General features: G+C 36.4%; 1 protein-coding gene across 3 annotated transcripts in view; it reads left to right on the top strand.

Moving 5' to 3' along the window:
* Window positions 1-23,819, top strand: part of Thoc2 (THO complex subunit 2) — a 125,821-nt gene that overhangs the window by 8,464 nt on the left and 93,538 nt on the right. For all 3 annotated transcript variants that reach the window (XM_046468767.2, XM_058571554.1, XM_046468778.2), the window contains exons 2-4: window positions 12,934-12,992; window positions 18,713-18,804; window positions 21,903-21,954. In XM_046468767.2, the coding sequence (XP_046324723.1) occupies window positions 12,934-12,992; window positions 18,713-18,804; window positions 21,903-21,954 (203 nt within the window). The remainder of the gene's footprint in view (window positions 1-12,933; window positions 12,993-18,712; window positions 18,805-21,902; window positions 21,955-23,819) is intronic.

A 23,819-nucleotide genomic window follows, 5' to 3' on the forward strand; every position in this document is an offset into this window, starting at 1 on the left:
ATGTTTTGGTCATTTGGCATTCTGGTTTCTTTGTGTGAAGGGCCTCTATATTTCTCTTGAATTTTTTTCATTTCTTTTATGGATCTGTAGAGGTTTTTTTATAGTCTGCATTTGAAACTTTTGTATTACACTGCATTTGTTGGAATTTTCTGATTCTTTGGCTTGAATATCTACTCTTAAAATGGTGACTTTAGATGAACAGGAATTATTCATCTTAATATAGTCAAATTTACACATCATTTGCTTTATGATTAGTACTTTTTTGTGTTTAAGCATTCTTTTTTGACCCCAGGGTAAATGAAGTTATCCTTCTATAATCTTTTGGAAACTTAGCTGTTTTTCTTCTCATTTTTAAGTCTTAAGTACCTGGTGTTGAGTTTTGCTGTGAGGTTGGGTGCTATGTGTTGCTGTGATTGAAGTATGTAAAGAAAATCTTGCCTCACACAATTTAAGTACTTGGCAAGAGGAGGATAATTTTATTAGTTCTTTCAGATAATTGTATGTATTATTCTTTGATATTATGTCAAAATTCTATCAAGTGGCATTAACTTTTCTCTCTCTCTCTCTCTTTTTTTTTTTTTTTTTTTGAGATAGTCTTGCTGTGTTTCCCGGGCTGATTTGGAATTCCTGGGCCCAAGTAACTGCTCCCTCCTCCCAAGTGGCAATTTCTTGACAGTTTGTTGCAATATTGAATTTGAAACCACATTAGTGAACTTTCTTTACTTTGTTAAATTAAAACTCATTTGTTTCTCTTTCACTTGGAGTGGATCTTTTATGCATGCTTTCATTATTTTGAGACATTATGCATTGGTCAGTTGGAAAGTTTTCATTCACTGAATTATGCAGCTTTTCCAAATATTGGCACACTTCATTGTATGATATCAAACACATTCCTTAATATCTTCACTGAGTTATCAGGAGAGTCTTTATGAATTGGAAAATAGTCAGTCCCATGGTGGCAGAAACAAGTTTTCCAAAATTCTAGTTTTTGTTTGAAATCTTAAATTTTATTATTGGCAACAAGTACTCTGTTGTTTTCCTTGAAGTGACAGACTCCATGGGTTCGTTTTTTAGAAAGTGACCAGCTAAAGATCCAAGTCTAAGTAACCATAGTTTAATTGCTCGTCATTTTTTCAAGTAAAAAATGGTGTTCCATAAAAACAAGATAGTTCAGCTTACAATTCAAATAGTTGCACAAATGTTTTTCCTATAGACAACCATGGTATTTTGATGCATGGCAAAAATTATGCATACTTCTCATTTTATTATACAGACTGTTGAAAAGACTTGTTCTTTAAAAGAGGACATATTCCTAGGGCTCAGGATTCTTTTGGGGGTGATTGTGCTGGGGATTGAAACTGGGGCTTCACCCATGCTAGGCAAGTGCTCTGCCAGAGCTCAGGAATTAATAATAACTTTTTTATTTTTTAAACTTTTTGGTGCTGGGATTTTTTTTTTTTTTTTAAAAAAAACCAGTGCTACTATTTATTTAGACTGAAAGTGTGTCACAGCCAGTTTGGGGGAGAAGACTAAGATTTTAGGGTTGAGTCGTTTTTCATCTGTTGTGTCAGACATCCAATGCATAATATCCACTAAGCAGTTGTAAATATGATTCTTGGAGGGATAAAATCTGAGGTAGTTAATGGTTAAGAACACCTGAGAAGTGGATTAGATCAAAGAAGGAGGGAGAGAAGTGGGGAGAGAAGGAGAACATTCCAGTGAGAGTCATTGGACAAGCAAGCATAGGTCCCAGGGTGGAGATTTATCTGAGGAAGGAAGAGGACTGCACTGCACCCTTAGAACACCTCTGCCATGGAGCTATACCCCTAGGCCAAAACAATAAAAAAACCAAGAAACAAAACATGTAACATAAGATCTACCTTCTTAAAAATTTTTAAATGAACAGTAGAGTTTGTTAACTATAAGCATGGTATAAGCATATCTCTAGATCGTTTTCATCTCCCAGACTGGAAATTTATACCCCTTAAACAGCAACTCCTGTTTTCCCCACCCCAGCCCCTGGTAACCAGCATTTTACCTTTTGCGTCTATGAGTTTGAATATTAATACTTGCATGGTAGAATCATTCAGTGTTTGTCTGTCTGTGACTGGCTTATTTCACTTAGAATACTGTCTTCAAGGTTTATCCATGTTTTAGTACATGGCAGGATTTCCATTTTTATGACTGAATAATCATTGCATATATGTACAACAACACTAACCATTCTTCTCTTGATCTGTTTCCACATTCTTGATTATTGTGAATAATGCTCCAATGAACATGGGAGTGCAGTTGTCTCTGAGATCCTGATTTCAGTTCTTTCAGGTAAATACCTAGAATTGGGATTACTGGATCACATGGTAGTTCTTTTTCAGTATTTTGAGTAACTGTCATACTGTTTTCTGTAGTATGCCTCATTTTATATTCCCACCAGCAGTGCACAGGAGTTTTAATTTCTTTACATTCTTCCCAACACTTATTTTCTATTTTTAACAGAAAGTTTTGTTTAATATATATTTTTTAGTTGTAGGTGGACACAATCAATACCTTTTTTATTTTTATGTGGTGCTGAGGATCGAACCCAGTGCCTCATAAACGCTAGGCGAGCATTCTACCACTGAGTCACAACCCCAGCCCACTTATTTTCTATTTTTTTTTTTATCCCCTAGGACTGGGGATTGAACCCAGGGTCTCATGCATGCTAGGCAAATGCTATACTACTGAGCTACATCCCCAGGTCTTATTTATTTTACTGTAAAAATAATGGTCATTGTGACAAGTGAGAGGTGATATCTCATTGTGTTTTTAATTTGCATTTCTCGTAGTTAGTGATGTTGAGCATCTTTGAATATACTTGTTGGCTATGTTGTCTTTGGAGAAGTATTTTTTAAGTCCTTTGCACTTTGGGCATATGTTGGGGGAGGATATTGGCAATTGAACCCAGGGACGTTCAAACACTGAGCTATATTCCCAGCCGTTTTATATTGAGACAGGATCTTACTAAGTAATCCAGGCTGACTTCAAATTTGAGATCCTCCCGCCTCAGCCTCCTAAGTAGCTGGGATTACAGGTGTATACTATCATGCCCAGCTCTTTTTGCCCATTTTAAAGTCCTGTTTTTTTTTCCTGTTGTTGTTGGAGTTTCTTTTATGTGCTGGATATTAACTCCTTATGAGATACAGGTTGAGCATCCCTAATCCAAGGTACAATATGATTCAAAATTGGAAATACTGAGTCCTGACATTATGCCATAAAAATTTCACACCTGATGTCAGATGACAAGTTGCATTCAAAACTTATGTGTACAACAGTTTATTTAATGTCTCCAAGGGGGGAGGATTCTTTCATCCCCCTTTCATTTTTTGATTTTTTTTCTGCATGTGCCACATGACCCCCATGTCCAGATTATCCTATTGAGCATGCACACAAAGAGTAATACAATGACATTTGTGTGGTTCATTATACACAGACTTTTAAAAAAAAAAATGTGTGTGGTACTGGGGATTGAATCTAGGGCCTTGTGCATGCTAAGCAAGTGTTCTGCCAATGAGCTACATCCCCACCCATTTTTATTTCTTTATTTTGAGACAATGTCTTGCTAAGTTGCCCAGCCTGGCCTCCTACTTGGGCTTTTCCTTCCTCAGCCTCCTGAGTAGTTGGGATCATGGGTGCACCACCAATACATTGCTATAACTTTTGTATATTGATTTTGTGTCCTGCAACTTTATTCTAATAGTTTTTTGTTTGGGTAGAATCTTTTTTTTAAGAGTGGAAAGTAGAAGCTTTATTAAAGGACAGCAGAAAAGACTTCTCCCCAGAGGAAGAAGGGGACCCAAAAGGTGGAATCCATGGAAGTGGGAGGTCTTCCCTCTTTTATAGCTAAGGTCTTCTTTCAGCTTTCCCCTCATTCCTGTTCCGTTTCCCTCTATCTTGCAGTGATTGAATGCAGGTGGGAAGGCCCAAAGGGTTGGGAACAGGTGGGCTGAAGGAGTAATCTGGGCAGGAAGGGCCTGGGGCAGCTTTTGATCAGCATTTCTCTGTTTGCTGGGAGCTGTTTCATTAACAGTTCCTTAGAATGGGTTCCGGGCCTTGGGGACATTAACATTTCAGTTTTCCCAAGTGCTGCTCTGGTTTCCTGGATTCCATTCTCAATAATGGCCTGCATTTTATTCATCTTACTCGATATTAGACCCAGTTTACCGGGTCTACACTAACTACCTATCTTTAAATCTGGCTTCATTCCCCCCTCTAATTTTGGGAACTCCTTACTGCTGTAAGGAAAGGGGGTGATGACAATTCTGACTTCTTCCAGCTGAAAGGGGGTGGTGTTGAGCAAGCAGTTTGGAGTCCCCTTTTTTAAAAATCGGGTCTATCGAGTGGTCCATGATAGAAGTCCGATTGAGAAGTAACAGGCTGGAGGGCCATTTGAGTGATGGGTAGTCTATAAGAGAAACAAGTAGTTATTAGCACTGGAACTAGATTAATACAACAATAAATGCCACAGCATAGGAATATGCCAACAAGTATAATGACAATGACAGAGACTAACAATGTTTTCCACTAGGAAGTACCAGAGTACCAGGAGCTAAGATATTGTTCCCATGACAAGGTTGGCGAGGACATGGCTTCTATCTGAGCATGTAAATCTTTAAGGATATTAGTCACATTGCCAGAATTGTCAGGGATGTAAACACAAAATTCAGTTTTAATAATGGCACAAGTACCGCCTTGAGCAGCAGTGAGGACATCTAAAGCCATCCGGTTTTGTAAGATGGCCTTCTTCATAAGTGTTATTTCAGTGTTAAGGAGAGAGATACTTTCCTCAACATCATGGAGGGCAGTTTGAGTATAATTGTTTAAAGTCTCTACATGCCACATTACATCTTCTAAACCAAGTTGTGGTATACACAGTGAAGCTAGATGATCATATCAACGAAACACAGATCGTCCCCATCTATGTTTGAGGTTGGGGAGGTTTGCTGGCTGTTTTATATTTGGGGTCCATCTCCCCTGGGTAGAATCTTTTTAAGGTTTTCTACAAAGAAGATCATACTATCTGTGAAGAGAGAGAATTTTACATTGTCTTTTCTGATTTGGATGCCTTTTATTTATTTTCTAATTGCTCTGTTGAATAAAAGTAGTGAGTATGGGCATTCATGTTATGTTCCTGATCTTATAGGAAAAGTTTTCAGTTTTTCACCATTGGATAGAATGTCAACAGTGAGCTTTCCATATATGGTTTTATTATGTTGAGGTAATGGCCTTCTGTTCCTAGTTTTTATCATGAAAGTGTTGTTTTGTCCAAAGACTTTGTGCATTTATTGAGATGATTTTATAATTTTTATTATTTTTTGAAGTACCCGAGATTGAACCCAGGGGCTTTTAACCACTGAGCCACATCCCCAGTCTTTAATTTTTTTTAAAATATTTATTTATTTTTTAGTTGCAGTTCGGCACAATATCTCTATTTTATTTATTTATTTTAATGTGGTGCTGAGGATTTAACCCAGGGCCTCACACAGTGAGCGCTCTACCCTAGCCAGAAGTCTTTAATTTTTTTAAAAAATTTTGAGACAGGGTCTCGCTGAGTTCCTTAGGACCTTGCTAAATTGCTGTGGCTGGCTTTGAACTCTTGTTCCTTCTGCCCCAGCCTCATGAGCTGCTGGGATTACAGGTGTGTGCCACCAGGCCAGGCATAATTTTTATTCTTTGTTCTGTTTGTGTGGTTTATTATATTGATGGATTTTCATATATTGAACCATCTTGCATTCCTGGGGTAAGTCCCACTTGGTCCCAATGAATGATCCCTTTAATGTGCTGTTGAATTTGCTTTACTAGTATTTTGTTGAGGATTTTTGAGTCTGTGTTCATCAAAGATACTGAACTGTAAACTGGGCACATGCCTATAATCCCAGTGATTTGGGAGGCTGAGGCTCAGTGGTAGAGAGCCCCTGAGTTCAATTAAAAAGAAAAAACAAAACAGTTGTAATTTTCTTTTAATGTTCTTGTTTGATTTTGGTGTCAGAGTATAGTAGTCTCTTATAATCTTTTTTCTGTAATGTTTGTTATAATGTCTCCTCTTTCATTTGTGATTTGAATCTTTGTTCTTTTTTTGCATAGCTGAAGATTTGCCAATTTTCTGGATCTTTCAAAAAATTAAATTTTTGATTGCTGGGCACGGTGGTGCACACCTGTAATCCCAGTAGCCAGGAGGAGTGCATGTTCAAAGCCACCCTCAACAAAAGTGAGGCACTAAGCAACTCAGTGAGACCCAGCCTTTAAATAAAATGCAAAGTAGGGTTGGGAATGTGGCTCAGTGGTTAAGTGCCCCTGAGTTCAATCACCAGTACCCCCTCTCCCACCAAAAATTTGTTGATTGCCCCCCTTCTCAGTTTCATTTGTTTATTCTCTCATCTTTAGTATTTCCTTCCTTTTGTTAACTTTGGGCTTAGTTTGTCATTTTCTAGTTCCTTCAGGTTTTGCATTAGGTTGTTATTTGATCCCCTCCACCCTCTAGTGGTGCTGGGGATTGAATTCAGAGCATGGTGGGCCAGCTCTACCACCAGGCTAGATCCCCAGTCCTTGAGAACTTCTTTCTAATGTAGCCATTTACTGATACAAACTTCCTCCTTAGTACTGCTTTTGCTGCTTCTCATAATTTTTGTTATGTTGCTTTTTTTAGTTGTCTCAAAGTATTTTCTTATTTCCCTTTTGTTTTTTTCCTTTGACCCCTTGGTTGGTCAAGATTGTGTTGTTTAATTTTCACATAATTGTGAATTTGCCAGTATTCATTCTAATATTGATTGATAACTAGTTTTATTTCATTGTGGCTGGAAAGGTACTTGGTATGATTTCATACTTCTTTAATTTGTTAATTTTTTGTGCTCTAATGTGCTGTGTCTTGGAGAAAGTTTCTTTCTTTCTTTCTTTCTCTTGTTCTTTTTTGGTATGCTAGAAAAGAGTGTATTTTCTCCTGATGGGGGAATGTTCTGTATATGTGTTAGGTTCACTTGTTCTGTACCATTCAAATCCTATGTCCTTATTAATCTTTTGTCTGGATGTTCTATACATTATTGAGATTTCCTATTATTGTGTTGCTTTTACCCTCTGCTGTCCATGTTTGTCTCATATATTTATGTTCTCTGGTATAGTTGTGTATATATTTTTTATAATTATTTTTCTTGTGAATTTACTATTAAATAGTGTCTATCTCCTGTGACAGTTTTGAGTGAAAATTTATTTTAAGTATAGATACTCATGCTCTTATTTTGGTTACCATGTGCATGAATACCTTTATTCTTTTTTTTTGCTTTCAGGTTATCTTTGTCCTTAAATTTAAGATAAGTTTCTTGTAGATAGCACATAGTTGGATCTTATTATTTTTAAAAATCTATTTAGCTACTGTCTTTTGGACATGGAGTTAAATCCATTTATGTTTAGTTATTGGCAAAAAAGGACTTGCTGTTGCCATTATGTTGTATTTTGTCTTGTAGTTCGTTTTCTCTTCGTGGCTGTCTTCTTTTTTTCTACTGAACATGCTATGATTGCATTCTCATTTTTTGGGGGTGTATATTCTGTAGATATTTTCTTTTTGGTTACCATGGGATTTATGTAAAGCATAATATGTGTCTCCATTAATATATTTTTGTTAGTTTATTTGTACTTTTGTCTTTCAATGTCTATACTAGAATTAAAAATCACTTATGTTTCAGGGTGATAGTATCCTGTATTTATACCTTTACCAGTGAGTTATATTTTCAAATGCTTTTGTGTTGCTCTTTACAGCCTTTTCATTTCCACTTGAAAGACTTCCTTTAGTATTTCTTGTAAGGCAGGTCCACTATTGATGAACTTCCTCAGCTTTTTTTTTTTTTTTTAATCTGAGAAAATCTGTTTTGAATGATATTTTTTTTGTCAAATATGGTATTCATGGTTGTCATTTTTTTCTTAATCCCACTTTTCTACCTGAAAGATGTCTGCTGAGAAATTCACTGTTATTATTAATAGAGTTTACCTCATATGTGATACTTTTCTCATACTACTATTAATAAGTCTTCTGTTCTTGACTTTTGAAAATTTGATTATATGACTCGTTGTGGACCCTTTTGCGTTTATCATATTTGGGATCCTTTGAGCTTCTTGAATCTGGATATCTGTTATCCATATTTGGGAAGTTTTCGACCAAAGTAATGGTCCATTCTTCTGAAACGCCCATGGTGCATATATTGGTTTACTTAATATTGTTCCAGAGTCTGTTAAGTTCTTTTCACTCTTTTTCATTCTTTTTTTCTACTTCAGTTCTCTGACTGGATAATTTCTGACCTGTCTTTGAGTTCATGGATTCTTCTGCTTGGTAAAGTCTGCTGGTGAATTCCTTTACTGGATTTTTTTAGTTTATATATTTTTTTTTGTTGTTTTTTGTTCTGGGAATTGAACTCAGGGGCATTTAACCATTGAGCCACATTTCCAGCCCTGTTTTGTATTTTATTTAGAGACAGGCTCTCACTGAGTTGCTTAGTGCTTTGCTAAGTTGCTGAGGCTGGCTTTGAACTCTGGATCCCCCTGTTTTAGCCTCCTGAGCTGCTGGTATTATGGGTTTGCGCCACTGCGCCCAGTTTAGTTCAGTTTTTTGCATTCTTCAGTTTCAGACTTTCTCTCTGGTTCTTTTAAAATATTTGCTCTTTGTTGAAATTGTTGTTTTGTTCATACATCATTTTCCTGAGCTTGTTGAACATCATTATGATAGTTATTTTGAATCCTTTCTTGGGTAACTCAGATTTATTTTGGTCCTTGGCCATGTCTTCCTGTTTCTCCATGTTCCTTGTAGCTTTGTATTGGTATTTGCACATTTGAAAATATGCAAATTTTCTTTCCTAGTCCTTATACTCCTTATGGACTGACTTTATAAAGGGGAGAACTTTTATCAGTCCAGCTGAGGAATTGTGGGAGCCTCTCAAACCTTTTCTGTGGGTATGTCTTCTCTGGATTTGTGTTTGTTTGTACATTATAGTAAGAAAATTGCTGGTTTCTTTTTGTTTTTGGGCGTTTGTGATGTCTTGGTCTGTCTGGTGTTCATGTATTATACTACTGGTCCTTTGAAGTAGTATCATGCCCCCTTTTATGTTCTCAGTGCCCCCCACTCCCTATATCTTGAGTAAGCCAGATCCTGTTAGCACCCTGATTCAGGCCAGTCACAGCCCAGTCCCTTCTGCAGTTCCAGCAAAAGATGGAATGTTGGACATATTATCTACTGTTTTCCCTAAGGAAGAAGCAATTGGTCCTATGGAGCTATAGCATGATGCCAAGCTCAGGCTACTAAGATCCGTCTGTATTCCAATACAGGCAAGATAGAAGCTCCTCCCTTGGTTTACTTTTGTGGAATGCTCAGCACTTTCGACATAGAGTCCAGTCTTCTGTTTTTCTCCCTTGGGAGACTTCAGGTGTTGGAGTTTTTGCCTGATCACATGGTAACTGTGCTGGGGTGGGGTGGGGAGCAACTCTGGTGAGAACATCCCCTGAACTTTCTTGCTGGCTTCAATGTGACTGATTTTGTACTTGCCTTGGGTACAGGAGTCTCTAAATTGGTGTCTAGATTCCTCATAAAGGGAATTGTTTTTTGTGTTGTTGAATGGATGTTTTAATAGGAGGGAGGAAGTTTTGGGGATTCCCAGTCTGTTATTGCTGAAATCAGTCCCATCAAGGGCATTTATTTGTTTTTTTTAATTGAAAATTAAAATTAGATTTGGGCTGGGCATGGTGGTGTACTCCTATAATCGTGACTGGGGAGGCTGAGGCATGATTGTGAGTTTAAGGCTACCCTTAGCAATTTAGCAAGGCCTTAGGCAACTTGGACTCTGTCTCAAAAGGGAGGGGGCGCTGGGGAATGTTCTTTGGTTCAGCACCCCTGGGTTCAATCCTTGGTACACAAAAAGGAAAAAAGAAAACCCAAACCTCCAAACAAACAACACAGTTTAGGGCTAGCTAGGCCTCACTAGCCACATTGAAATTGTATGCAAGTTCATTTTATTCTTTTGTGGTACTCGGGTCCAAATCCAGGGTTTTGTGCATGCCAGACAGGTGCTTTACTGCTCTACTACTGAATTACACCCCAAGCCCCAAGGAAATTCTGAAATAAACTGGTGACATCTTTAGATTGGCCTTTTTTTTTTTTTTAATTTGCTTTGAGTTCTTGACCATGAAGAAGTCAATAAGACAGTTTGGTGCTACTGTCTTGGTACGTGCCAAGGCACCCAGCAGTCTTACCATTCACTGCTCTTGGGTTATTAATGCAAATATCTGTACAGCAATAAAGGAAATGATGTCTGGGTATTATTATGAATTTAAGTTTGACCTTGCAGATCTCCAGAGAAACTCAGAGATTGGGTTTGTTGAAGCACATGCTCAGAACTGCTACTTCATTGAATTAAATAAATTCCCTTCTATTGTTCACCTAAGAGACTTTAAAAAATTATTAAAAAATGAATGAATAGTGACTTTTGTTATATATATATTTTTCTCATGGTGCTGGGGAGCAAATCCAGGGCGTCATGCATATTAGGCAAGTGTTCTGCCACTGAACTAGATCCCCAGCCCCTGTCAGATGCTTTTCATGCTTCTTTTGAACTATTATATGATTTTACTTCCTTTTTTTGCTGTGCTAGGGATTGAACCCAGGGCCTTGCACATGTGCTTTACCACTGAGCTACATCCCTAACCCCATAATGTGGGGGAAAAAAACACAAAAAAAGACAATTAGAAAACAGTGGTGTAAATTACTCTGAAAGAACCTTGTGTGTTTGGGATAAGTTTAATTTAGTCTTGATATATTTTGGTATTATTTTTCTAACTATATCTATATATTTAATACTGTATGTATTTAAATTCCATGATGATGATGATGATAACAACATTCATTTAGAATTACCTATATGTTTATTATTTTTCCTCATCACTTTACTGTAACTCTAAGGTTCTATCTGGAATCTTTATTATCCTGCCTAAATAATATCCTTAGGGCTTGGAGGTGGATCGGTAGTTCAGTTAGTGTGCTTGCCTAGCTTTATGGAGACCTGTTTGTGAGACCCAGCACTGCAAAAAAAGAGTGGGGAAGTTCCTTAAGCATTTCATTTAATGTGTAAACTCTATTTTGGTTTTTTGAAGTTTGATCTTTTTTTTTTTTAAACTAGAAATTAAACTCAGGGGCATATTGCTGCTGAGCTACATTCCCAGCCTCTTTTTAAATTTTGAGTTAGGGTCTCACAAAGTTGCTGAGGCTGGCCTTGGACTTTTTTTTTTTTTTCATTTTAATTTGTTATATATGACAGCAGAATGCATTATAATTCATATTACACATATAGAGCACAATTTTTCATATCTCTTGTTGTACACAAAGTAGAGTCATACCATTTGTGTCTTCATACATGTACTTAGGTAATGATGTCCATCTCATTCCACCATCTTTCCTACCCCCATGCCCCCTACCTTCCTTCCTCCCCCTTTCCCCTTTGCCCTATCTAGAGTACATCTAATCCTCCCATGCCCCCCACTCCCACCACATTATGAATCATCAGCCTTAAATCAGAGAAAGCATTTGGTTTTTTGGGATTGGCTAACTTCACTTTGCATTATCTTCTCCAACTCCATCCATTTACCTGCAAATGCCATGATTTTGTTCTCTCTTAATGCTGAATAATATTCCATTGTGTATATATAACACATTTTCTTGATCCATTCATCTACTGAAGGGCATCTAGGTTGGTTCTACAGTTTAGCTATTGTGAATTGTGGTGCAGTAAACATTGATGTGGCTGTGTCCCTGTAGTATGCTGTCCTTAGGGTATAGACCAAGGAGTGGGATAGCTGGGTCAAATGGTAGCTCCATTCTCAGGTTTCCAAGGATTCTCCATACTGCTTTCCATACTGGCTGCACCAGTTTTCAGTCCTATCAGCAGTGCATGAGTGTGCCTTTTCCCCCACATCCTTGCTAACACGTATTGTTGTTTGTATTCTTAATAGCTGCCATTCTGACTGGAGTGAGATGAAATCTTAGAGGAGTAGTTTTGATTTGCATTTCTCTAATTGCTAGAGATGTTGATCATTTTTTCATATATTTGTTGACTGATTGTATATCTTCTGAGAAGTATTTTTTTTTTTTTGGTGTTAAGATTTTTGTGTTTATATATCCTAGAGATTAGTGCTCTATCTGATTGTGTATGATAAAAATTTGATCCCAAAATGTAGTGGCCTTGGACTTTTGATCATCCTGTCTCTGGGATTATAGATGTATGCCTTTGTGACTGACTGAAGTTCAGTCTTTAGTTTGCCTTTTTTTGGAACTATTTTCTTTGGGTATAGAATTCACATTTGCAGATACTTTGTTTCTGCACCATGAATATCCACTATCTCTATCTTTACTATCTCTGGCATTTAGTTTTTTTTTTTTTTTAATTTTTTACTTTGTGAAGTCCTCTAATGATGATATAATCTTGTCTTTTATCCTTTAGGTGCTTGAAAAATTTTGTCTTTGGTTTTCTGTAGCTTAACTGTTATATTCCCAGATGTAGATTTTGCTTCAGTTCTGGAAAACTGAATTGTTTCTTATCATTTGTTCAAATGCTGCTTTTGCCCTAATCTTTCTATTTTCTCTCTCCTGCAGTATTGGAGATTGAACCCCACCCCAGCAACACTCTATATATACTGAACTAAATCCAGTGCCTGTTTTGTTTTTATTTTGAGACAGGGTCTCTGTAAATAGCTGAGGCTGCCCTTAAACTTTTGATCCTCCTGCTTTAGTCTCCTGAGTAGCTGGGATTACAGGCGTGGACCACCACATCCAGTTCCATATTTTTTTTAACTGATATAACTTGCTTTATAAGACTCTTCTAGTGTTAGGATTGGAAATTGATACAGATTTTTTTTTCTGTTTTATTCTAGTTTGCATTTATGCCGGATTCTCAGTGAAAATAAAAGCCATGATAGTTCGACTTATAGAGGTAAGATTTAAAAAAGTTTCATAGCTGTCGTTTTTGGCTTGATTAAAATTTGTAACTATCCTGCTTTCCATTCATTTTTATATATGAAAACCAAATGTATGAGTCCACATTATGTAAAGCATTTATATGAATACATTACACTCAGGATTAAAATTATAGTTAGACTATACATCTTGTATTTGACCTGCATTATAGTCATATGCTGTTAACTAATTTTTATAATTGGGACTTTGTATATTTACTTAAATTTTGGCAGTTAGCTGTACCAATCATAAAGTTGAGAAAAAACTAGTCTGGAAAGAAAAACTGTTTTTGTTTGTAGTAGAAAATTTCCAGAGTTCAGTGTTTTTACTAAAGCTGATTATGTTCAGGTGGTACCTGGGGATCTTGTTAAAGACAGTTGTCATGGAAAACATGAAAAGCAAAGGAGTTGTTTACTGCATATCACACAAATATGATTTATTATGTAAAATGTTATATAATTAAATTGGATGTAGATTTGAATTTTGAAGGATTTTACTGTTAAACATTTATTAATTTAAAAATAGGTATTGGATTTGTCAAAGGAGGGGCAAGAATAAAAGCAATTGTATCAATTAAGTTTTAAGCATTTTCACATGTAGCTTTTGTTGAGCATAAAACCCACAGTGTTTTTAGTATGAAAAAATACTTTTACAACCAACATTCTATTTTTAAAAATCAATATGTAAAATTTATTTTGGTTATTTAAATTATGATTTTGTGAGTAGAAGATTAGGACAGAATGTTTTCCAATAGATGTTTACTTTCATTTTTATAAAAAAACAAATATTACCTTAACATAAGAGGATATACTTTTTAAAGAACATTTAGCTGGGTGTAGTGGTGCAAGCCTGTAATCCCAGTGGCTGGGGAGGCTGAGACAGGAAGATTGCAAGTTCAAAGCCAGCCACAGCAAAAGCAAGGCACTAAGCAACTCAGTCTCTAAACAAAATACAAAATAGGGCTGGGGATGTGGCTCAGTGGTTGAGTGCCCCGACTTCAGACCCTACCCCCCACCTCCCCAGAAAAAAGGAATGTTTATATGCTTTAGTGGAAAGTATTTTTTTTTTTATCAAAGAGCCATTTTTGGTTTAATATCCTTAGCGTACTAACCCCCCCCCCAATATTATTAACTTGTTTATCCTACTTATAAAATTGTATAATTAAGGACTGGGAGTTTAGCTTAGCAATAGAGCACTTGCCTAGCAATCGTGAGGCTCGGGGTTAATCCCAAGCACTAAAAGAAAAAAAAGATTGTATGATCACTCATAAAGACTTTTGTGGTTAAGGTAACATGTTCTTGTTTGAGTAAGTCAGTTGACTGCCAGAAATTAAGGATGTATAAAAATATTTCTTCATAAAAACACTTGGGGGTGTAGCTCAGTGATGAAGTGCTTGCCTAACATGTTTGAAGCCCTGGGTTCAAGCCCAGCATTGCAAAAACAAACAAAAACACTCGGATACTTAATTTTTGTCTCCCCCACACTTAAAATCACTTTCTAACTTCTCAGTTAACTTTGATTTTTGCTTGAAACCTTGATGGAAAAGAGAGTCCTTAAAAAACAAAACCAAAAAAAAAAAAAACCAAAAAAAACCCAAAAAACAAAAACCCATGATGTTAATATAACACAACATTACTACTCTTTCAGTTTTAAGTGGGACTGTGGATCTTTAATAACTGTTGGATAATTGTTAATTTTTATGGTTATTTTGATTCATGTGTGAAACCAAAAATAGTTATGTATGTGGCCTCATTGGCTGAACAGCCAGTGAGTGCTCTTTTTTTAACCCTGTTTGCTTTTTCAACACATGTGCATTTTGGCTGATCTCTGCCAATAGTTAGGCTTCGGTCTGAGGTCCCCATTTGGTAGTCCATGCAGAAAACTGAGTGGATGCCATTTCTTTGGAATTGTCTTTGTTCTGTTCTGGGTTATTAAGTTTGTGTAGTGTTCCCTTTGACCTTTCATTTCTATCCCTCCCTCGAATTAATTTCATTTCAGGCAGGCTGTTAATTTCATTTCAGGTACACACTGCTTGTTCCTTTTCTAAATTATCCCTGACCTTCACCAATAAAACAACAATGTGATGATGGTTTATAATCATGAATAGTTCTAGTGACATTAGACATAACCGAGAACTGGTGTTGTTTTGGTCATCTTTTTCGTTGCTGTGACTAAAAACACAGATAGGAACAATTTTAGAGGAGGAAATGTTTATTTGGCGGCTCATGGTTTCAGACGACTCAGTTGATAGACAGTTGGCTCCATTCCTCAGGGATCTCGGTGAGACAGAACCCATTCAGTTCACTTCTGAATGTTCTTGGATAGTCTCACACATAAGCTCTTGGGGGACACCTTATATCTTAAACTATAATGTTCTACCTCTGGCCCCCAGAAGTACAGACTTATCTCACAATGCAAAGTACAGTTAGTCTATTTCCAAGAGTTTCTATAGTCTCAATGCAGTTTACGCATTGCCCAAAAGTTCAAGTCCAAAGTCTCTTAGACTCAGGGCAGACTTGTATTGTGAGCTCCTTAGAAAAAATCAAAATCAATTTATTGGTGTCATATATGTAAAGGTATAAAGTTACATTTCTATTTAGAAAAAAGAGGGGCATAGAAAGAAGGGATGGGACCAAAACAAGACCAAAATCCAGCTGGGCAAACAAGTCCTGCAGTTCTGTGTCCACCATCTGGAGCACATCTGAGCTGCTGGGATTACAAGTGTGTGCCTTTACACCAGGCAATAGTAGAATCCATTTTGACATAATTATACAAACATGGAATATGTCTTGTTCTAATTCAGACCCCAGTACCTCTCCTTCCCCTTCTACCCACCTCTGTTCCCTTTCTTCTGTTGATCTTTCTGCCATTTACCTATAGATTCATTTTTTTCTTAAACTCCCTTGAGCCTAAGATGGATGTGGTCTTGCTAATTCCTGTGATGCCCTCAAGCCGTCTTTCTTTTTGTCTCTGGGCAGAGTTTTTAACATTTCTTTAATGGTCCTGATATCTTTAACAACTGTTACTTCCTTAGCTCCAGTTTTACTCCCACCTTTCAAGTCCAGGGTTTTCAAATCTTTCCGCTGTGCTTTGTGTTCCTGAATATTGCAATAAACTTGGCTGAAAGCCTCCAGCAATACCCATGCCACTGCCTGAATAATATCCTGCCTAGAAATTTCTTATGTCAGATTAAGAATTAGTCCATCACTTTTAAAATCAGCCCCACAGAAAGTCTCAGGACACGGGCAAAATGTAGGCAACTTCTTGGCTAGAACATAACACTAATGGCATAGAAAGTGTTTTGTTAATTTTTTTTTTGTGTGTGTGTAATTATAAATTTCTCCCGGGCTGGCGATGTGGCTCAAGCGGTAGCGCGCTTGCCTGTCATCGCGGGGCCCTGGGTTTGATCCTCAGCACCACATAAAAATAAAATATAGATGTTGTGTCCACCGAAAAACTAAAAAATAAATATTAAAAAATTTTCTCTCTCTCTCAAAAAACAAAAAACATAAATTTCTCCCACCATTGTAAAATTTTCTTTTTGACTCCAGTATAGATTTTACATGCTTTTGTGTGATTAGCCTGGCTGACTTAAAATATCACTTACTATTACTCTAGATAAACACAATGGGAGTTCCTAACCACTTTTAAATAAGCATTTAGAAAACTTGTGAATTGGGGACTATCTTTGCTACTTTACTGATTATAATGTGAATGTTTTTATGTCACATCAGTGTTAGCAAGATGACCCCATTTGTTTTCTATTTAAATTTTTCTCTGTGATAAAAGAGAATTCCCTGAGCCCCCATGATCTTTAGGGGACATAACTCTTATGGGATCGTAGTTTATGATAATCAGCTGTTTTGTCCTTCTGAGTGATTGCTTTTATTAAAAATATTTTTTAGCCAGGCACCTTGGTGTACACCTGTAATCCCAGGGATTCTAGAGGCTAAGACAGGAGGATCACAAGTTCAAGGCCAGCTTCAGCAACTCAGCGAGGCTCTAAACAACTTAGTGAGATCTTGACTCAAAATAAGAAATAAAAAGGGTTGGGGATGTCGCTCAGTTTAAAACAAAACAAAACAAAACAACAACAACAAAAACCTCTGGCTGGGTTCAGTTCCCCAGTAAACCTCTTACCCAAATTGTAGCTGTCTGGATAATTTGAAATAAATATTATGTGTGGTAAGATGTTTTATTAATGAAAATGGAAGGCATGAAATTGATGTCATGTTTCTACCGTACCAACAGGTAGAAATTTTTCCTTTTTGGTACTGGGGATTGAACTCGGGTATACTCAACCACTGAGCCCATCCTCATCCCTGCGACAGGGTCTCACTGAGTTGCTTAGTGCTTCACTTTTGCTGAGGCTGGCTTTGAACTCAGCCTCTGGAGCTGCTGGGATTACAGGCACGTACCACCATGCCTGGCACTTTCTGTTTTAAAATATAGTTATAAGCACTGTGAAGGCATAGTTGTAAAAAGGCAGAATATATGTAATGATTTCCCATAGAGAATTGGAATAATTTAGTTCTATTTCTTTAGCAAATGATTTAATGGGCAAATTTATTTCATTGTAAAATCATGTTTTTATTGGTAAAAAGGAGATTGATACATGCTTTGATATCTGTTATGTCCCTGTTTTGTAAATAGTAGTCATACCAGGAGAGAAGATTTTTAAATATTTCATTCTTTGCTTGCTGTTTTGCCCTGAAAAATTATGATTTCCCTCAAAAGGGAATTATAATAGGATTTATTTTATATAAGTGTTTTTAGAGGTGCTTGTTTTTCCTGATTTTAGTGGTTAGAAAGAGGTAAAGTTTTTAGTGTGTGGAACTGAAGGTGGCCAGCAGAAGGTGTCCACTTAACCACTAACTCTGCACTCCAAAAACAAAAGATTTTTTTTTTCAGGAAATGGGGCTGATAATTAATAATGCATGGGGCTGCTGCAATTTTATGGATGTGGGTGTGTCTTGCTCTGTTATAGACCCCAGAATCTCCTCCCACCTTCTATCTTTTCTCCTTGTATGTGCCTAAGGGCAATAAGGAGCAGCACTGGTGTAATCCATTGTGTTGGGAAATTTGATCCCTGGAGGTGTGGAGGTGTTAGATCTGGGAAGTGTGATCCCAGGGGTTAGCTTTTAGCAACCCAGTGATAACCAGCCATCATCCTTTCTCCACCCCCATCTTTCATTATCTACACTTAATGCCAGGCCTTCTGCCCCCTGCCTGAGTTAGTTGAGGAATGTGACATTTCCTGTCCCCTCAGGCCAGGTGGGGCTGTAGGCAGATTGCTTTTTGGCAAAGAAAGCATGTGGGGAGTTAGTACAGGGGGCTTATTTTATAGAATTATTCTCTTAACCTCATGTTCCCACCATCCTCATCTATTTGCCCCCTTACAGTAGCATGAATAAATGTTTTTAGAAGTGTTGTAGGGGAATCAAAATACCAAACAATATGCACAGTTGATGTAAATATGTGGAGTCTGTAGACATAAGTAAAAGAACACATTAGCATTGGATTTTTGTAAAAAATGAAAGTATAAACTACTAGATAAAAACATTAGAAGTATATTTTTCTTTTTATTATTGATGTTTATAGTAATTCTGAGATGTAGGAAATGTAGATTTCCCCCAAAAGTCTGCCTATCATGTTCAGAAGACTGTGTCCTTCAACTATTTCTTTTGTGTTTAACAGAGTTCCAGCAAGCTCTCTATGAGTTGTCATACCATGTCATTAAAGGAAATCTAAAGCACGAACAGGCATCTAATGTTCTTAATGACATTAGTGTAAGTATATCTATGTTTAAAACTTAATTGTTGCATATCTCCTTTTGAGTTTAATATAAAGATCTTTCCAGGGACTGAACCCAGGGGTGCTTAGCCACTGAGCCACATCCCCATCCCTTTAAAAAAAAAAAGTTTTTTTGAGACAGGGTCTTGCTAAAATTGCTTAGGGCTGCCTTTGAATTTGCAGTCCTCCTGCCTCAGCCTCCCAAATCACTGGGATTACAGGCCTGTGTGTGTCACCATGCCCAGCTGATACAAAGATCTTTCAAGTGTATGTAGCTTAGGTTTCATTTTACTCAAAATTATAGTAGTTCGTTTTTTAAGGTAATATTGGTAAGCTATTTTTGCTAGATGGCAATAAACGTATTTTAATCTTTCTGTCTGGTTGTAAGTAATGCAGAAAATGTTAGGGAAATTGGAAGAGCAAAAAAGTGCACTATAACAAAGTCTAGGTACCCTTAATGAAAAATGCTGCTGTAAATAATAAGTTGGCTAAAATATTTTCTCCTAATTAAAGTATAATGAGCTGTTTTTTGTTTGCAGTTAAGTTTAAAAATTAACTATTTTTAAAATTGAGTATTAAATTATTTTAAATTGTGGTTCCATGGCTCTAACATGTATTTCTGGTGTTCACCTGCTTGCTGTTTGTTTTAGAAAATATTAGATTTTTTTAAACCTTTAGTTAGCTAATTCTACTTCTAGAATTAAAGTTAGATTTAGACCAGAATGGGCTGGGATTGTGGCTCAGTGATAGGGTGCTTGCCTAGTACATGTGAGGCACTGAGTTCGATCCTCAGCACCACATAAAAAATTGAATAAGTAAAATAAAGTACTGTGTCCATCTACAACCAACAAAACAAAACAAAAAAAGATTCAGACCAGATGCTTTACATGATAGTTTGTATTTGAACTGGAAGATTGGCTGTCAAAGTATAAGAGGGGTTTATTGAACCCAGTAGCTATGATTCAAGTTTTACAATTGGCATGTTAGTCTGTTGCTACTTAGGTTGATTTTTAGACTTTTACAAATAAAAATACTTGTCCAGTTCAGATCAGCTTTTATATTGAGTTGGGAATCTGGGGCTTTTTGTCTCAGTATGAATTTCACTTGTTGTGTTGATTTAAGCTTCTGAAGCCTTTTTCTGTTTTGGGAGACTATCTCTTTTGTATGATTTTTGTGCTTTCCTGGAATACTCTTAAGGAAATCCCCCCGCCCATTTTTCCATTGGTGCATTGTAGTTGTACACAATTCTTTAGGAAATTCTAAGCGTAGCCATTGTGGTCCCCTCCCCCCCCATTCTTTGGTGTGTTTTGAATGGTATGGCTTTGATATTTCTCTTATACCTAGATTGTCTACAGCTGATACCTGCAGAATCTATGTTGGAATGGTCTCTTGCTTTTTTATTTTGACATACTAGAGGCTGAACCCAGGGCTTTGTGCATGCTAGATAAGTGCTCCTCCACTGAGCAACATCCCTAGCACACCCCCCTCCCCTTTAAAATTTTATTTTGAGACAGGGCCTTGCTAAATTGCTAAGGCTGGCTTTGAACTTGCAGTCCTCTTGCCTCAGCCTCCTGATTAACTGGGATTACAGATGTGTGCTACCTCACCCAGCTGGAATGGTATTGTTTTTAAACAACCAACATTCCATGTTTGAAAATTCTTGCATTGATTCATTTTTGGTCTTCAGGTAGCCTTAGTACTTGGCAATCAAATATAGTTAAGAATTCATAGCCCGCCCTTGAGAAACTTCACTAAATTGGGTTGACCATGAAGGTGATATCATTCTGTAAATTGGGCATTGATATAAGTTTTAGTGTGTTTATGGAATATAACTATTTTCCCATTGAATAATAGTAAATAGTCCAAGTAAGTGTTATGTATGTGTGCTTGGACTTAGTGTCTCCTTTCTTTTTGATTATTTAGTGATATCTTTGTATATACTTTTACAGCTGATTGTCTTTGTCCTGGCTCTCATAGCACTACACAGGGTCCAGTGTCTTAGCCACAGAAATGTATTTTGTGTGTCTCCTTGCAGTTGCTTGGTTTTCTTTAGAATTTCTTTCTTATAGTGTCTGAAAATATGCTATTTTTGGAGTTACTGTAGTACTAGCAAACTATAATTGCTATAATTGAACCATGGTCCTTGGTTGGCAAATGGTTCTAAAATTGAGCATGGGAGTAGGAAGTCAGGAGACAAATACAGAATAATGCTGATGTTTTCATTCAGAAGCAGAGGATTTGAGTGTATAAAGAAAAATAGTTTTTGATAATTATTTTCATCTTCAGAGAATTTTGAGTTCTGTTAATTAGTTTTATATTGTTTTTAGATTTTTTGATGTTCTGAATCACTATGATTTTTTTTTTCATACTGTGGATTGAACTCGGGCATTTAACCACTGAGCCACATCCCTAGCCCTACTTTGTATTTTATTTAGAGACAGGGTCTCACAGAGTTGCTTAGTGCCTCATAGTTGCTGAGGCTGGCTTTGAACTTGTGATCCTCCTGCCTCAGCTTCCTGAGCTGCTGGGATTACAGGTGTGTGCCACTGAGCCAGCTTGAATCACTGATTTTTGCATAGATCAAGTGTTGACTCAGGCATGAGCACAACAACATTTAAAGTTTGGATAAAAAAAATGTATCATTCTTAATAGTTCTGCTTTAGGTAGGTATGAGGTACTCTAAATTTCATTGCTTACCTGAGGTACTTGTTCAGGTATCTTTTTAAAATATTTTTTTAGGTTGTAGTTGGACACAATGCCTTTATTTTATTTATTTATTTTTATGTGGTACTGAGGATCGAACCCAGCACCTTGCACGTGCTTGGTGAACACTCTACCGCTGAACCACAGCCCCATCCCCCCCATATCTGTTTTTAACAGATTATTTCATGGTAGACATTTAAACATTTTTATCTAACCATTACCTCTCTCTCTCCCTATTTTCTTTGTATTTGTGAAACGTGAAGAATTTTATCCTAGTGATGTTGGGATTTTGTTAGTTTTTGAGTTTAACTGAAGAGTACTGCTATTCTGAGACCATAATACTTGTTGTGTATTATTCTGGTATTTATTGTAAATATATTTTTAAAATTAGGAATTTCGTGAGGATATGCCTTCCATTCTTGCTGATGTATTCTGTATATTAGGTAGGTATAAAATCTTTATTTCACCTGTAATGTATGTTGTTTGATAAATTAATGTTAAATAAAATGTTTTTTTCAAAATAAAGATTTTACAAGTGTGTAAAAGTTTCTACAAATCTAAAGCAATTTTTTTACTTTGTAGAGAATATAGTATTTTGAGACAAATGTTGGTAAATAACTTTATAGTTTTAAAATATAATTCAAATTTTTTGAGTGTTTGACATATATTCATATAAATTTAAGCTAAATTATTTCAAGTAAAAACAGCCAAGTTTTCCAACATTTAGCTTCTCAGTTATTGAAAGGTTAGTAACCAAATAATTAATGTCACTTAATTGATTTATGCCAAATAGGTTTTCAGTGAATGATGTCAAAATCTTAGGACATTCAAGATATTTACTTTATTGTTGAACTCTTTTAATTCTTCTTCGTTTTAGAACGAGCAAAAAGAGCCTAAGTAATCAAAAGTCCTTTTGAGGATGAGTAACCTGCTTTGGAAATAGCAACTTCTTTATTTGTCCAGAATAAATAAGAATTCATGCAGGATAAAAAAGGAATATTTCTTTGACTTAGAACAAAAAGTAGTGTCCCTCTATGGGAAGCACAGACTTAAAAAATAGTGTGGATTAGAATTTTTTTTCTAATTTTAGATTCACAGTAAAATAACTTTGAACACTGTTTCCCCCATCACTTTTGTGCTTTCCTAAAACTTTGAATCAAATGGAAACATTTCTAGACATTATGATAATCACTGTAAAACAAGATATCCTCTGAGAGTTTGTCAAGCTGTAATGAATATTTTAGCTCATTAATCTTAATCCCTAGAATTAGGTAAATTAAATGTTTCACTGAGAGTCCAGAATTTGATCTCAACAAATATATAAATGTCTGTGCTTGATCCTTTGGGATGTTTCAAATTTCATAATAGTGGTTATGTTGGGAACAGGTCAAATTATATGTGGACTGTGAGTGATAAATGAAAAGAACAAACCATTGATAGGGCGACCATGTGTTTTAGTTTTATTTTTCCTGGTATGATTATCGATAGTGCCCTCTTTCAATCTCAAAACTGTCCTTTTTGGAAGATAAAGTACATGTTCCTGCTCTCAGGTGGATTGATTGATTGATGCCAAATAGAAAACCTTTGAACTTAATTTTTAAAATAGGTGCTAAAGATATTTTGTTAGTTTATAAGAAAGTATAATATGAAACAAGTTTCAATTTTGATTTTTTTTAACAATATATTTGTAAGACTGAAAGACTGATTTGTAGGTGGTGTTTTGTGAAAGCTGTTGTTCCTTAATAATAGTGTTAGGTGTCTGGTCATCGTGGTGCCCTGCTGAAATCCCAGCTACTCAGGAGACCGAGGCCAGGAGGATTACAAGTTTGAGGCCAGCCCTAGCAACTTAGACCTTGTCTCAAAATATAAAAGATAAAAGGTGGTGGGACTGTAGTTCATTGGGAGAATGCCCCTTGGGCTCGATCTCCACTACCACCACCACACCAAAACAAACAAAAAAAATCAAGAGCATAGTTTGTAATCAATTATCAGCTTACTTGTTCTAGTAATGTCTTTATTAACTTTATTAGCATATAGTTTCCCTTCATAATTATTTAGTGATGTGAATTATTGTTACAAGTCATTGCATATATATATATATGTGTGTATATGTACATATATACACACACTATATATATATACATATGAAATTGTAGTTGGACACAATACCTTCATTTTATTTATTTATTTTTTTATGTGGTGCTGAGGATTGAACCCAGTGCCTTGCATGTGCTAGGCGAGCGTTCTACTGCTGAGCCACAACCCCAGCCCAAGTCATTGCTTTTTATTGGTAACATGAATTCATTAA

The sequence above is a fragment of the Marmota monax genome, unplaced genomic scaffold, assembly GCF_021218885.2.
Source record: "Marmota monax isolate L192 unplaced genomic scaffold, Marmota_monax_Labrador192_F-V1.1 WCK01_AAM20220418_F8-fsc00054, whole genome shotgun sequence".
Taxonomy (NCBI): domain Eukaryota; kingdom Metazoa; phylum Chordata; class Mammalia; order Rodentia; family Sciuridae; genus Marmota; species Marmota monax.